Consider the following 16,354-nt stretch of genomic DNA (forward strand, 5'->3'; position numbering starts at 1 on the left):
ACCATTGACGAGCTATGTAGTTTTTGTTTTCATAAAAGAAGAGTTGTCTCGTAATTTAGTTTTGAGGACTAAAAAGACCTGGCTCCATGGCAGGCACATAGGAGGCGTTCATGAACCGGCAGGTATTATTAATTACATGGCAGCCCCAGCAGCTCCAATCTACTATGAACAAACAGTGACGTTTTCACAGTATCTTTAACCACTCACTTAATATAGCAAAGTCCTTGCCTTTTAATGTTCACAGTAGTACACTATGTGTTTATTATAGCCAAGTCCAGAATTGGTTAATATAAACAGTAATCAGATCATCTTCTTGTTCCAACAACCAGCTTGGAACTTAAAGGGAAGACACCTCATTATATAACATAATGTTACCATTAATCAAACAGATGAATAAGCCAAAAAGGAAGTTACACACTTTTTAAAAATACAAATGTGAAGATGTTATCAGAGCAAAGCTGGCACACCTCAGTATGTCAGGACATGGGAGGTGAGGCAATATCCAATGCAACTAACTGTGTGTCCCTGGAAGTTTGGTTGTAGGAAATTGTGATCATTTGTATTCTGAGGGTGCGGGAAGTGAGATGCAGAAAGATAAACGTGTTCAAGACCGTACATAGAGTGATGTGACTGGGAGAAGAATCCGTATGTGCTGACTGCCTTTTCTTTGCTGTCTCAGTCCCTAGATCACACAAAGTAGCACAGGGAGGATGCAAGATTTCCCTTCTGGACAAGCTTGGTTCAGAGTGCAAATTGCTGCAGCTATAGCAGGACAGCAGCTCCTCAAATAAATGCAGTTAAATTCTCTTACTTCAAGTTGATTCTGACAAGTGAAAGTAAGTCCCAATCAGCTTTACAAATAAGAAAGCAAAAGAAAAGCCATATTCAAATGACATTTATCCCTGCCTCCAAACAGCTGACACTAAAAGAAACCATTTCGTTCCCCCTTTCCCCAGGCCTGACAATTGCCTGGTTGAGTATCAGTCAGACTCGCTGAACCGGACAGAGAGGAATGAATCAAGCGTAAGTGTGGAGCCGAGGGCCACAGAGACGGCCTCAGAGATGGGAGAGTTCAGGGCCAGGTCAGGACTAGTGGCATCAAGTCTGGGGAGGGCTTCTTAAGGGACAGGTAGGGACAGCTGGGAAGATCCTGCCCAGGCCAGAGTGACTGCAAAGAGGAGGCTGCTGTGCCCAAGTCCTGTGAATGATAGCTGGAAAGTCCTGGAAGGGACAGAGCATTCCCTGACACATCCACCTCCAGACCATCTCAGAAATGTCTTCTTATTTAGACCTTCCTTGGGTGATGGTGCTTCATTGGTTTTTATCCCTAACTACCAACGCAGGACCTCAGCCTCCTTCAAAGCTCCTCTCCATACCCCACTCCCATGGATTCCTGGGAGTCTCTAAGGGCACAAGTTTCAACAACTAACCCATGACATCCATGGATTTATTTTTTCCACTTTTTTTCCGCTGTTCCTCATCCTCAGTGTATTCTGGGCGCTGCATTCATCCCTATACTCCCCTGGGTACCACCACTGTACTCTCCGGGCGCCACCCTCTCCTGCTGGGATCATTTGCTTCACTGGGCACTTTTCCCCCTTCCACGGGCACAGCTGTGTCCCCCCGGCAGTCCTCTGCCACCACGGAACCCTAGTGTCAAAGTGCTGACACACGGGGCTGTCCTATCAGGGCCGAGTTAGGGTCAGGTAAGCAAGGTACTCACCTCCGGTGTAAAATTTAAGGGAGTGACCAAAATAGAATAATCAAGATAAATATTTTAATGTAGTATGTTTAAAAATCAAAATTAATGGAAAAATTCATAAAGAACAAAATATAAAAATTTTCATTGAAGTATAGCTTATATATAATATTATATATTATAGGTGTACCATATAGTGATGCACAATTTTTAAAGGTTATATTCCATTTATAGTTATTATAAAATATTTTCTATCAAAATTTACAAATATTAACTAAAGACGGGATCTAGTAAAAGCCTCTGATTGGAGACTGAGACAAAAGGAAATATTTATCCCCCTACATAATATTCTTATGTATTTTTAATGATAATTTTTCTAGCATATTAAAATATCTGAAAAAATAGTGAAAAACTGAAAAGCATGTATGTTAAACTCACAATGTTATTTTAAGTTTAAATATTTTATTTAAATCAAAAGCACAACTTCTTATAATTTTACTTTCCTGGCCTTAATGGAAGCACACTCATCAATAATATTTTCAAGATACCACCTCACACTGGTCAGAATGGCCATTATTAAAAAGTCTACAAATAACACTGGGCTTCCCTGGTGGCTCAGTGGTTGAGAATCCGCCTGCCAGTGCGGGGGACATGGGTTGGAGCCCTGGTCTGGGAAGATCCCACATGCTGCGGAGCAACTAGGCCCAGGCGCCACAGCTGCTGAGCCTGCGCTCTAGAGCCGGTGAGCCACAACTCCTGAGCCCACGAGCCACAACTACTGAAGCCCACACACCTAGAGCCCATGCTCCGCAACAGGAGGGGCCGCCACAGTGAGAGGCCTGCGCACCTCGGCGAGGAGTGGCCCCCACTCGCCGCAACTAGAGAGGGCCTGCACACGGCAACAAAGACTCAACTCAGCCAAAAATAAATAAATAAATAAATAAATAATTTTTTTTAAAGTCTACAAATTACAAATGCTGGAGAGGGTGTGGAGAAAAGGGAGCCCTCTTACACAGTTGGTGAGAATGTAAGTTGGTGCAGCCACTGAGGAAAACAGTATGGAAGTTCCTCAGAAAACTAAAAATAGAATTACCATATGATCCAGCAATCCCACTCCTGGGCATATATCCAGACAACACTATAATTCAAAAAGATACATGCACCCATTGTGTTCATAGCAGCACTATTCACAATAGCCAAGACATGGAAACAAGCTAAATGTCCATCGACGGATGAATGGATAAAGAAGATGTGGTACATATATACAATGGAATATTACTCAGCCATATAAAAGAACGAAATAATGACATTTGCAGCAACATGGATGCAACTAGGGCTTATCATACTAAGTAAGTCAGAAAGAGAAAGACAAATACCATATGATATCATTTATAGTGGAATCTAAAATATGACACAAATGAACCTATCTACAAAACAAGACATAGAGAACAGGCTGGTGGTTGCCAAGGGGAAGGGGGTTGGGGGAAGGATGGAGTGGGAGTCTGGGGTTAGCAGATGTAAGCTATTATATATAGAATGGATAAACAACAAGGTCCTACTGTACAGCACAAAGAAGTATATTCAATATCCTATGATAAACCATAATGGAAAAGAATATTTTAAAAAAGAATATATATATATATGTATAACTGAATCACTTTGCTGTACAGCAGAAACTAACACAAACTTGTAAATCAACTATACTCCAATAAAAAATATTAAAACTGAAAAAAAATATTTTCAAATATTATTATCTACTCCCTTGTTCTCTCCTTCAGCCTGTTTCCTCATCCATCTCCCTTTAGCCACTGTGCAAACTGTAGAAGTTGTGCAAAGGGCCCAGGAGCAGCTGCGGGGTGTCTCATACAGACACACTTCCTCACTTCTCTCCTAGGCTTTCCTTGCTGCTATTTGTCAACTCCAGCTTCCCACCCTTAGCAGGATACTTCACATTAATGGCAATTGTCACGTATCAACTGAACATGACACTTCCAGCCTCCTGGCCATGTCTGTCTACAAATTCCCAGTGACAGACTCAGGGGTCCCAGTGTGAGGGCTGTTCTTTTCCATCTAGTCTTTCAGTCTCTTTTGACTTTTCGAGACTGATTGCTCTGACTCCGTGCTCAAGGGCCTTCATGCTGTCAGGGCTGAATGAGTCCTATTTTCCAAACACCTGCCTGTCATTCTGTTGTTTTCCCCACAGCTCTGAATCAGTAATATCTTCCTGTGTTCTTGGCTACAGAACACAGGAAGATATTACATTCTACAGCATGTCAAATCTATCCTCAAACTCAGTGATTCTCAAAGTGTGTCCTTGGACCAGTGGCATCACATCACCTGCACATCTGTCAGAAATGCCCATACTCGGGCCCCACCCAGACCAAACAAATCAGAAGCTCTGAGGCTGGCCCAGCAAGTTAGGTTTTAAGTTTAAAAATGAAATACTAAAGATTAAGAACCACCTTAACCCTAAAGTCTAACCTTTTGGTTAAGATGAAATGTAAGAATTGAATGTGTTTCCTGACAAGTCTATTTTTACTCTTTATCTGTTGATTACACCCACATCCTGCCAAAAAAGAATGCAGAGGGCTTAGGATAAAATAATAATGTTGATGATAATAAGGAATAGCATATTCTGAAGATTTACACTGGGCAGGACACTGTGCTGAGTGCCTCGCACGTGTTATAGCATTTAACCTTTTAGATAAATCTGATGAAATATTTATTATCTCCTTTTGCATCTGGGAGGAAAAAAAAAAACCACCTCTGATAGGTTAAATAAATTGCCTAGGATCAGATTTGGGGGAGAAAGAAAGTTTGTTTGTTTGATGGGTTTTTTTGTTTTCTTAGTAAAGTTGAGTTTATTTTAGGGACACTGTATCCAAGGAGTTACTTAGAAATCATAATGCTTTTTTTTTTTTTTTTGCGGTATGCGGGCCTCTCACTGTTGTGGCTTCTCCCGTTGTGGAGCACAGGCTCCGGACGCGCAGGCTCAGTGGCCATGGCTCACGGGCCCAGCCGCTCCGCGGCATATGGGATCTTCCTGGACCGGGGCACGAACCCGTGTCCCCTGCATCGGCAGGCGGATTCTCAACCACTGCGCCACCAGGGAAGCCCAGAAATCATAATTCTAAGAGTTGAGTCTCACTCAGCAGAGTAGGACTGAGTGATTCTGGTAGCAAGGCTGTCGCTGGGCCTTTCCTCAATGTGAGCACTCACTTGGGAGAGCTGCCATCAGCAGGGCGAGAGACTCAGCTAGAAAGTTCTGGGCTCCGCAGGCCTCTGCTGCCAGGAGAAACAGTGCACACTGTCAGTCAGGGAAGCCTGTCCTTGGACAACTGCTCTCTCAGAAGACATGTAACAAGCAGCTGAGGCCCATACTGATGTCAGTTATTGGTCCTAATGGATAAACCAAGTTCTCCCTACTGATCCTATATTGTGGTCTGTATAGGGGGAGGGGGGCTCTTTGATTTTTACTTCTTTAGAGAAAAAGATTTCCTTATAATAGGACTTAAATTTAATGAATATTTAGTTTCTTCTGAGATTAAATAACTACCATTCTCTTCGTGCTTACTGTGTTCAAGTTCTATGGTAGATGTATAAGAATATTAGGTCAATGATGCTTTGTTAAGACTCTGCCAGATCAATATTAGTATCTCTATTTTGCAAATAAGGAAAACGGCACCCAGAGAGGTTAGTAAACATGCACTTGTTCACATAGGTGGTAAGTGCTAAAATTCAGTCTGATACCCATCCCATCATCTGCCCCATGCCAGCAGTTCCTAAAGCATGTTCTGGAGGCAAGGAGACGCCTCATAGGCTGCAAACCAATTCCCAAACACAGTTCCTTTCTTCTCTTCTTGTAGGCAAATGGGGCACAATTCTGCAGACTTAGGTTTCTGCTTAAAACTAAGGCTACTTCTTAGTAATCTATTAAGTAAGTTATTAAGGGTTGCCAGAATCTGGTTTTTATAAGCCAATGTTAGAACAGTCATTTGCTATGTGCTGCCAGATGCCACATCCTGGCCCTTCCTTTCTCTGCTCTGTTCCTGGGGGTGCTGAGCCCCAAACGCTGCATTGCCCAGGCTCCCTTCTGAGCTTGGCCAATGGGAGGCCCTGGAGGGAACTGGGAGGGCAGGAGGAAAAGAGAAAACAGGGTATCAGTCTCTCTGCCTCAAGCAGTATCTCTGCAGCAGCTGCATCTCCTCTGTGGCCCCAGCTCCTGGCTCCAGGATGCTCCTACTGGTAATGCCACCTCCTCCCTTGTCCCTCTGGCCCTGGGGTGGTGGCAGCTCCCCCATTGCTAGCCTCTGGGATGCCTCAATCATCTTCTCTTTGGAGTCTCAGTGGTTTCATCATCTATATAACCAATTGCCTATATTAAAATCCCTCTGTTTGAAAGACCTGGAGCTTTTTCTCTTTTATTACCATTCAGTGTGTTGTTGGTGCTGAATCTTCTCATTCTGTAGTCTGTGAAGCAGAGCTCCCAGATCATGGATGTGCTTATAGTTTTCAGGAGGGATGCTTCATTATCCGTACATCATCAAGGTCATCTTGAGTTGGTCATGAATTTTAATTGTTGTGCTTCTTAATTTTTACCAACAAAGTAAGGTTAGTTCATCATTATCAATTTAATTTGTTGTAGATTGTTTGGGGAACCTTGCCATATATAATGATTTGAACTTGGCTCAACAGTATTTTTGGCACTTTATTTTTTTGTAATGAAGGCACCTGATTTTGGGAGTACCATTTTAATTATTCTATTCCTCTTCCAAACTTTTTATTACCCAGTTCAGTTCTTTTTCCTTGAAAAGCAGGGAGGGAGGCAAGTCAGCTGTTCTCTCTCTCTTGTCCTACCTAAGTGGATTGTGGTCAAAATTAAAAACAAAATAAAAACCACATGTGGGCTCAGAAAACACCCAGCTAATTTTGCTAGGCCAGTGCTTATCAAGCTTTGACATACATAGTAACCACTTGGGAACCTTGCTAAAGTTCAGTTTGATTCAGCCGGTCTCAGGGTGAGAATAGAGGTCTGGGATTGCCATTTCCATCAAGGCTCTGGAAGGTGCCCCAGTGCTGCTCCGAGGACCATACAGGAAGTAGCGGGATTCACAGACTCTCCTAGACTCTCCCCCATAGTGAGCTCAGTTTGCACAGCGCCTGCCGTGCCAGGGCTGAGGGCCAAGGCGGCCTTGCTTCATCACCAGCAGCCAGGATATGAGCAGTTCTTATGTAGACAGTTCCTTCGTTCTCACAATCGTGTTGTTTTGTCTAATGAGCCAAAAATCAGTCTGGCATTCCTGAGCAAAGCTTTCATGGGGTTATAATTTCAGTGCTGCTCTTGTGATGAGTTATATGATTCCAGTCTGTCTTCTGATGAGAATGTACCATATTTACAAGTTTATTCATGTCATAAAAATAATTAGCAAACTTCTCATACAAACAAGTGCCTTGAAGTGATTAGTATTCACAATGTGATAAGCAGGTTGTTTTAGGGAAATGATACAATGATTTTACATTGTCTGCTGATTCCTTGATCCATGGTGCTTTCTATTTGCTTAAACTTTGAAATAAAAGCCATAATTTGCAATAAGAACACTAACTAGGGGTTCTGGAAGGAAAATAACCCAATCAGACGTCAAGGCACTGACCCAAGGATGAGGTCTACAGTCTGTTCCCTGACTTGCTCTTAGTTCAGTCAGTGACACCAGCAAATTAATTGTTTCTATTTTCCTTGTAAAATAGAGATAATGATGATTTATACCTCCATTACACCAATTATTGGCTTCATACTACCTGTGGACCAAAGACTACCAAATCCATATTTCTAGTCCAGATTTCTATCCAAGTCCCAGACTAGTATATCCAATGCCCACCAGGTATTGCCACCTGGGGATGTGGTGGGCACCCCAAATTTAAGTGTCCTAACTCAACTTCCACCTTTCCCCCAAACCCGGTCCTCTTCCTATATTCCCTATCCTTGTCAGTTGCGTGACCATCATTTTACAGAGGAACCAACAGTAGTTCCAAGGACTAAAAGTAATCAATTCTAACTATGTTGTGATTGGTGAATTTTGAATGGTTTCTGTTGATTTTTTTAAAGCCCTAGTGTTGAAAGAAATGATCATGCTTAAGACTGTGAAACTGAACTGCACAGAACTAAGAACCTTTGTGTGAGCATTTTTAGGGATAACTTGGGATCATTTACAAAAATAAGTGAGGGAAATCAAGAAGGGTCCCTCTGGACAGTTCCAAGTTGGAAAGCTTTTTGCCACAAGTCTCATCACCAGAACTTCGGCTCCCCGTCCTTCCTAAGGCGCCCCTCCTATGTGTTTTCTGAGGCTGAGAAGCAGCAGTTTGGGCATCATTAAAGAAGATGCCTGATATATCTGGAAAAGACGAAAGCTCTAATTCAAAAAGATACAGGTACCCCAGTGTTCATAGCAGCACAATAGCCAAGACATGGAAGCAACCTAAATGTCCATCAACAGAGGAATGGATAAAGAAAAAGATGTGGGCCATATATACAATGGAATATTTGCCATAAAAAGGAACAGAATAATGCCATTTGCAGCAATATGGATAGACCTAGAAATGATCATACTAAGTGAAGTAAGTCAGACAAAGACAAATATCATATATCACTTATAGGTGGAATCTAAAATATGATACAAATGAACTTATTTACAAAAGAGAAACAGACTCACAGATGTAGAAAACAAACTTATAGTTACCAAAAGGGAAAGGAGTGGGAGGGATATATTAGGAATTTGGGATTAACAGAAACACACTGCTATATGTAAAACAGATAAAAAACAAGGACCTATTGTGCCGCACAGGGGACTATTTTCAATATCTTGTAATAAACCATAATGGAAAAGAATCTGAAAAAGAATATGTGTGTGTGTGTGTGTGTGTGTGTGTGTGTGTATATATATCTGAATCTCTTTGCTGTACACCTGAAACTAACACCATGTTGTAAATCAACTATACTTCAATTTTTTTTAAAGTCTAGAAAAAAAATGCCTGAGCCATAAATCAGGGTGGGCTCTGTTTTTCACACGTCTGTGGGAATGATCCAGAACCCAATGCCTGTGGGACACAGACTGTCCAGCCATTCTGGGGATGCCTTTAGCTTGACTTTTGGTTCCATCTCATGACGCATCTGGCGCTCGTTGAGAAGATTAGTCCGACAGCACTGTTGGGTACGAGCTTCATCTGTTTTGTCACTCCCCATATCCCTAGCACCGTGCCTGCCACGTAGGGCACTCAATAAATAATGAGGAATGAAAGAATGAATGAATGAACCGATGAAGGAATGCATGCACAGACGCATATTCCACTCTGTCTTCTGTTCCAGCAAGATGCTGACACAGGGCTCCTTCCTTCTCATCAACCCTTGCCTGCAGTTGCGTCTGTTCAGGGGAAAGCTGGAGATGTGACGGTGGGCCAAGGACCCTGCAGCGCTTAGCCAGTACATCCTGGGTGCTGGCGTCCTCACGGCCCTCTCCCCACACCTCTGCCCCAAGAACTGCATGTTTCCTGTGAGTTTCTTCTGAGCCATGAAGTTTAAAATAAGTGAAATAAAAGCAGTAATATCAAATGAAGGTAATCATGACTGAGTCTTCCCTGGGGCTTCCAGAAAAGCTCTCCACATTAACTCTAAGTCAAAACATAATCCAAAATACATCACTTCTTACGGGAAAGCTTTCTAGTCTCCAAATCAGGCTGTAGTTTTGCAGGTCATTCTCCAAGGATTCAGTGCTGTCCTCCCACCTTCCAGCAGCCCAGGCAGTGCCCTGATTCCTCTCTCTGACTTGAGCAAGTCAAGGCATTCTATTTTTGAGGTCATCAAAGTGTTTCTAAATGTCACAGAAGTTTTGATATAACCAGGGACGTAACGGAGAGCTCATCCTATGATGTACTTGAAGCATTAGGATTCTTGATTGCAAGTAATAGAAACCCAACTCAAGAAGCCTTAAACAAAAGAGAGAATTTTATTGGCTCACGTAATGGAAGAGTCCAAGGGTTGACCTCAGGCTTGGGTAGATCCAGGTGTTCAAAGTAGATCAACAGGATCCTTTTCCTTCCCAGTGTCAGACCTGCTTTTGTTCAGAAGACCACAAATAACCCCCCAAGTAATGGCAAAGGTGGCCCCAGCAGCCCAGGCTTTCATTCTGCCACCAAGCCAGCCCAGCAGAAAGGGAGCATCTCTTTCCAACAGCAGTAAAAGTCCCACCTCAGACCTTGATTGGCAGGTCTGAGTCATGTGACTACCCCCAAGGCTGCCAGGAGGAGGGGCCAGCCTTTCCAGAAAAACATAGACTCAGTTGGGAAGGAGGGGCAGTGTCCCAAAAGGCAAAGAAGAATGAGGGGCACAATAACCACTATCGTCCACCCCTACCCTTGTGGACCTGTCCACCTGCAACGCGGAGCCCTGCAGCAGCACCTTCGCGGAGGTCAGCTGCTCAGAGAGCAGGGTGGTGTGCAGGAGAGGCAGCGTGCAGAATATTTCTCTTCTAGAGTCACAGTCCTTTTGTGATTTTAAAGCTCTCAAATAAATCATAAGCCTGGAGGTTATGGTTTCCAAGGACAGTCTTCTTCTATGTGTCTGCTTCTTTTTCATTTTATTCACTAGTTTGTTGTATTTTTTAGATTCCACTTATAAGTAATATCATACAGTATTTGTCTTTCTCTCTCTGACTTATTTCACTTAGCATAATGAATATAGTTCATCCGTATTGCTGCAAATGGCAACATTTCATTTTTTATGGCTGAGTATTCATCAATCAACTTTATTTATTTATTTTTGTTTTTTCTTTTTTTTCTTTTTTTTTGGCTGTGTCGGCTCTTCGTTGCAGCGTGCAGGCTTCTGCCTAGTTGTGGTGTGCGGGCTCCAGGACCCATGGGCTCTGTAGTTTGCAGCGCACAGGCTCTCTCGTTGAAGTGCGTGAGCTCAGTAGTTGTGGTGCACGGATTTAGTTGCCCCAGGGCATGTGGGATCTTAGTTCCCCGACCAGGGATGGAACTGGTGTCTCCTGCACTGGAAAGCGGATTCTTTACCACTGGACCACCGGCGAAGTCCCCATCAATCAACTTTAAAGTGGACCTCTCAGTCTGTGAGTCCCAGCCCTTCTGCCTGCTTTGTAGGACAATGTTCTGTTACCTTTATGCTGTCACTTATTTAGAATTTTCCAGATATCTAGAAAATCTCTGATTCGCATCTCAGCTCTATAGATTTCTTTCCCTTTGGATATCTTCTCACATTTCACTGGCATCTGGGGAGGAAGAGCAGCTAAATGTGTGCTTGTTCCTCCATTGACTTAGAAGAATTTATATTCATTTTGCTTCTCTGAACTTTTAAAATAATAAGAAAAATAAGAAAAATAACAATCAAAGCTATTCTTAAAATGGGAGGGGTTTAGAAACGTGTTCTGGTCAGGCAGAAAAGAGAAGCATTGTGTCAGTGATTTGTACCGAGCATTATAGCACTGACCAGGAAACCACCTTCCCACAGTGCTTCAGGCTGAAGGAGAAAGAGGTTGCAGAGTTCTGCCATAGAGCCCAAGGTCTCACCTGTGCTTTTTATCCTCGCAAGCTGAGTTAGAAATGGTGTTAATGTAGTAAGAGTGTCAAATATAAAGCCTGCTATTAAACAGACATGTCAGCTGGTAGCTTCACATGGCGAGCATTTATCAGCTTGCTCTTTGGATGGACTCAGGTGCCTGGTTCTTCTGCTGGTCTTACCTAGGGTCACTCATGCGTCTTCAGTCAACCGGCAGTCGGTGGCCTCACTCACCTGTCTAGGGGTTGGCTGGCTATTGGCTGGGGCAAGAGGGGGGACTGGGCCAAGTGTCTCTTGTCATCCCAAAGGCTATCTTGGGCTTGTTCACATGGCGATGGGTTGCAGGGTTTCCACGAACAGCAAGAGAGGAAGCTGCCAGGCTCTGGACTCACACAGCATCACTTCCACCAGTCTCTGTGATCAGAACAAGTCATAAGGCCAGCCCAGATCCAAGGAGTAGAGACCACCTCTTGATGGAAGGAGCTGCGAAGTATTGTGGCAACTTTTGCAATCCACCATTTCATAATTCTGTCCTTTAATGCTAATTTTCTGTTTTCTAATTCTGTGTTGTCCTCAGGGTTCTGAGGACCCAGTCTCTGGAATGGTTCTACAATAATGTGAAAAGCCGCTTCAAACGCTTTGGCAGCGCCAAGGTCTTGAAGAACCTGTACAGGAAACACCGGCTGGAGAGCGGAGGGTGCTTCGACATCCTAGGTACGCTGACTGCCTGCCATCTGGGAGTCTTTTGGGGGTGGGCGGGATAGAAGAAGGCCTGGCTTGGAGGCCCTGTACACTGCGGCACACTCACCTGGGACAGAGAAAGTGGCTTAAATAATCTGGTTCTAGTAAGGAGCAGAAATAGAAGGACATATACCAAAGATTCTAAGTTTTAAGTCCTTTGATTCCAGCATCTCCACTGGGCTGGATATGTTAGCAGCTGGGAGGACCAAAGTGTTTCTGCATATTGTGGACATTTTAATTCCAAATCCCTAGAAATTAAAGATTCTTGACCATCTTTCCCTAATGATTAAAACATTGGAAATTCATCTTTGTTTGGTTGTGTAGACTAGGTCTGCACTCAGAGAATATGCCCCCCAGTCCTCTTCCTTCCTACTCCAAAATTCTATACATAACCAGGCCCAGAGTTTAATGTAATGCGAGAGTTAGAAAAGTCTCAGCTTCCTCCCAGGAAGTTTAAAGGATGAATTCTACCTATGCTGTTAAGACAACCAATGTAATTAGAATGAGAAATTATATTCTTTATGCCTATTGGACCAGCCAGTGGAAAGAAATGGTTGTCAGAATATGAACAGCATGTCCTCCCAGAAAAGGCTATTTTTTTCTGTGTAGAGGAAGATTTTTTTCATCACTTTGCTGACACAGGTAAATGCTTTTTATCCATGAGAAAGAGAAAGAAAAAAAATCTCATTTGGAGCTTTTTCACCGTCATTATTTTACATTGTTGTATTCTCAATAAAGTCTTTGGTTGTGTCTAATCTAAAAATATGCCAGCCACTGAGACAAGGGGGAAATAGGATGGAAGTATTAAACACGGAGACTCATTAGGGCCTTTTGTGTTAGTCGTTAGAATCTCTGTCTTTCGAACCACTCAGGAAGCCTGTAGCTAAGAGAGAAGGGCTGAAGGTCTCCACATATTATTTTTATCTTCTCTTTGCTGATTTTTCTAAAAATGTTTCTCTAGGAACAAAGACAAAAAAGAAATAAAGCTTAAAAGTAATCATGTTAACAGTAGGTTTTCAACCCAAGCAGATACCTCAAGAAAGTTCCAGAATAGAATTGTCTCATCATTTGCATCCCATACTTTCTTTCTTATTCATCCTTGTGTCTGCTTCAGGTACCGCTTTACATGTCACCACATTCATATCTCACAGGTGTTCTCTACTGCTTCATGCAAAGTGAGGGGGAGAAGCAAACTCATCTGGAGAATCCTATAAACAGCACAACTCTGGTCTCTTTCTGTTTCTCCCTCGGGTCCCACAGGTGGAGCAAGGGAACATGAATTACAAGTGGGCTGGCAAAAGGCTTTGAAATGTTCAAGTGTCATTCAAAGGCGAATCATTTGCTGGGAATAACGCTGACACTACTGAAGCAGATTTAGGTCCCAGGCCCTCTGTGATTCACCATGTCTCTCATCTGGGCCTCAATCACAGCACTTATCACATTGCATCCAGGTGATGGTTTACAAAGCTCCTCTCCTGCTGGACCAGGCAGAAGCAATAGCTTCTTCATCTCTGTGTTCCCAAAGTGTGGCCCAGTGGCTGGCACCTCTTAGGTCCTCAATATTACACAATTCAGTCTTAAAAGCACTTTGTGGGTACCAAGACACTTCATAGAAGTACTAGAGTCAGTTGCTTTAACATGATTTGTATCTCATTTTAAACTAAGATTTCCTTTTGAGCAACATGAAGACAAGCAGGCAGGAGACAATTTATGAGATGGTACTCAAATCTGTAAAGTCGTGATCATAAAACAGTGAGAGCGATTCTACATACCACCTAGAAAATTGAGTTACACCTCAAGTATGGAGAAATCTCCCGTGCGTAAGTAGTGTCCTGATTATGTTAGATGACCGTGGAGACATCAGCATTAGCTTCTACCTACAACCCAGCACCTTGGTATGGTTGTCGTCTGCCATCCTCAAGCCTGACTACACGTTAGAATCACCTCACGAACTGTGAAAAAGTGCCAGAATCATCTTCCACCCCCAGTCAATTACTTCCGAATTTCTGGAGGTGGCCCCAGAACAGATATTTTTTAAAGCTCTCTGGGTTACTTTAAGACACAGCCAAGACTGAGAACCTCAGCTAGAACTTCACTATAATTCGTATGGCAGAGTTCTGAATAAGATGGTTCCATCTTCCTCTCCATCTGAGGGTACTTAGTTTCAGAATTTTGATTGTCAGAACATAATCTACAGGGTGCAAGACCTGTGCTCTGCTCCAGGACTCTCAGTATAAAACTCCTTTTATCTACGAAACATCTCCACTGCATGGACCAGTGTAGTTTGCCATAAAAAAACACTCAGTCCATTGAAAATTCATTGAGTTCACAGAATCTTATGGGTTACCCATCACATGTACCCATTGCACGGCCATCAGTCCCAAGCTCACGTACTCCTCCTGCAGCCCATATCAGGTGACCAGATTAGGCAGAACTAGAGACCCATTAGTTTTGTCAGATAAATCTAAGACTTATTCATTCCTTCAGTAAACATTTATTGAATGCCTGGTTTAAGACCTGGGAGTGACAAGATGGGCAAGACCCTGCCATCTCAGAGCCAACGTTGCAGTGAAGTCAGAGAAATAAGTAAATAGATTTATAAAAAAATATAATGTCCAACTCTCATGTGGTTTATCTGATAGATTCAGTGTGACATTTTTAACAGTTATTCTAAAAAGAAGCACTACATGAAAAGATGAAAGTAGCCCTTATTAATATACTTAATCCCTAGACAATTTGGTAAATAATACATACATTTTATTTAGTATTGGATAAATAAAATGGGGAAAATAAATCTTGCTTTTATTTATTAACGTGATATATCTATTTTTGACACGATTCTTGGAAAGGTCTATGACATCTTTCATGTGGGATCTGACTAACAACATGGTCTTTTAAAAACACTGAGTCGCCTGAAATTGGAGGTTCCTCCAGCTCATGGAAGCTCTGACTTGATGTCTGGCTGCTGTGTCAGTGCTTTCCAAAACAGTTCAGTTGCTTTCTGCCCTTGGAAAAATCCCATCATCCTAAATGACACAGAAGCTCCCACCTATGAATTTAAAGGGACACAGGGAGAGTTGTTGTACTAGAAGATTTGTAATCATGGAAAAACAGAGCCTGTCCTGGTCAGCGCAGTTCTCCCAAAGATGTTTTCAGATCTTCTCCTCCCCCATCACGCTCCCCACCACCATCCCCGTTGTCACAGGAGACAGCCTCACCGCCTCCTTCGCAGGGCAGACCGTGTACACCTCGGCACCTGATCCCTGTCACCTTCCACGAAGGTCTCAAGTTCACGCTGCCCTTCTGTCCTGCCTTTCAGCCTCTCTCTTAACTGGTTCCTTCCTATTGATTTGTAAACATGCCCAGTCTCTCCCATTTCCTAAGCCCTTCCCGGACTGCAGATATTCCGCCACTTCTGCCCTGCCATGCTCTTTCCCATCACAGGGACACTCCAGAGGGTGGGCCACACTCTCAGCTTCCTCTCTAGACACCCACCCTCTCCCTCTTCCAAGCTGTCCTCCACACAGCAGCAGGCGTGCACCTTTACGTGTGTTTAGAAACACACACCTAACCAGATCACCCCTGTGGAAACTTTACTGTCTTCAAGTGGCTTCATGGTGGGACAAAGATCAGAACACTGATGCGGCCACCGTGACCTGTGCGGTCAGGTCAGGTTCCCTCTCCTCTCGCAGCCCAGCCACCCGGCCTCTGTTTTAGCTCTTCAGATGCACCCTGCTGTCCCCATTGCCTGTGCCTGTGCAAGCTGTTTGCTCTGCCCTGGACTCCCTCCCACCCCCACACCCTTTTGGCTGGTTACTTACCATCTAGGTCAGTCTTCCCTGCTGAACACTTGCCCTATTCTATGAACCACCCAGTCACAGCACTCAACATCCCTATAGTTTTATATTTATTTATATAAATTTTTGGTTAATGAATTCTCACCCACTAGACTATCAAGGTTGTCAGGGCAGCGAGGATTTCTGGCCTTGCTCACCAGTACACCCTAACGCTCAGCCCAGGGCCAGGCATCTACTAGGTGCCCATGAAATATTTGCTGGATGAATGAATGGCTGCCAGATGCAGCCAAGCCAAAGTGAAATATTTGCACTTAGATGTATAGCCTGGGAACTGAGGCGATGACTTATCCTAAAGCCTTATATTGTAAGTGAGGAAATGGAGACCCAAGAAGGTAAAGTCACTTCATTATGGTCACAGAGCTGGAATAAGTGACTATGGGTCTTTTGAAAGGCTGGTCAAAAAACACAGAGAATGGTATATGGTCAGACTGAGTCCCCGTGGCAGGCCGCACACTAATGACCTGTTTCATAAAGGTAGCAGCCTGCTGACCC

The 16,354-nt window shown here is 43.3% G+C and overlaps 1 protein-coding gene across 2 annotated transcripts in view; it reads left to right on the top strand.

Moving 5' to 3' along the window:
* MYRIP (myosin VIIA and Rab interacting protein) overlaps positions 1-16,354 on the top strand; it is a 223,987-nt gene that overhangs the window by 126,816 nt on the left and 80,817 nt on the right. Inside the window, exon 4 of one of the 2 annotated variants that reach the window (XM_024117042.3) lies at positions 11,842-11,978. The exons of the other annotated variant lie outside the window; for it this stretch is intronic. Coding sequence (XP_023972810.1) covers positions 11,842-11,978 — 137 coding nt within the window. The remainder of the gene's footprint in view (positions 1-11,841; positions 11,979-16,354) is intronic. 2 annotated transcript variants of the gene reach the window in all.

The sequence above is a fragment of the Physeter macrocephalus genome, chromosome 18 (assembly GCF_002837175.3).
Source record: "Physeter macrocephalus isolate SW-GA chromosome 18, ASM283717v5, whole genome shotgun sequence".
In the NCBI taxonomy this organism is placed as follows: domain Eukaryota; kingdom Metazoa; phylum Chordata; class Mammalia; order Artiodactyla; family Physeteridae; genus Physeter; species Physeter macrocephalus.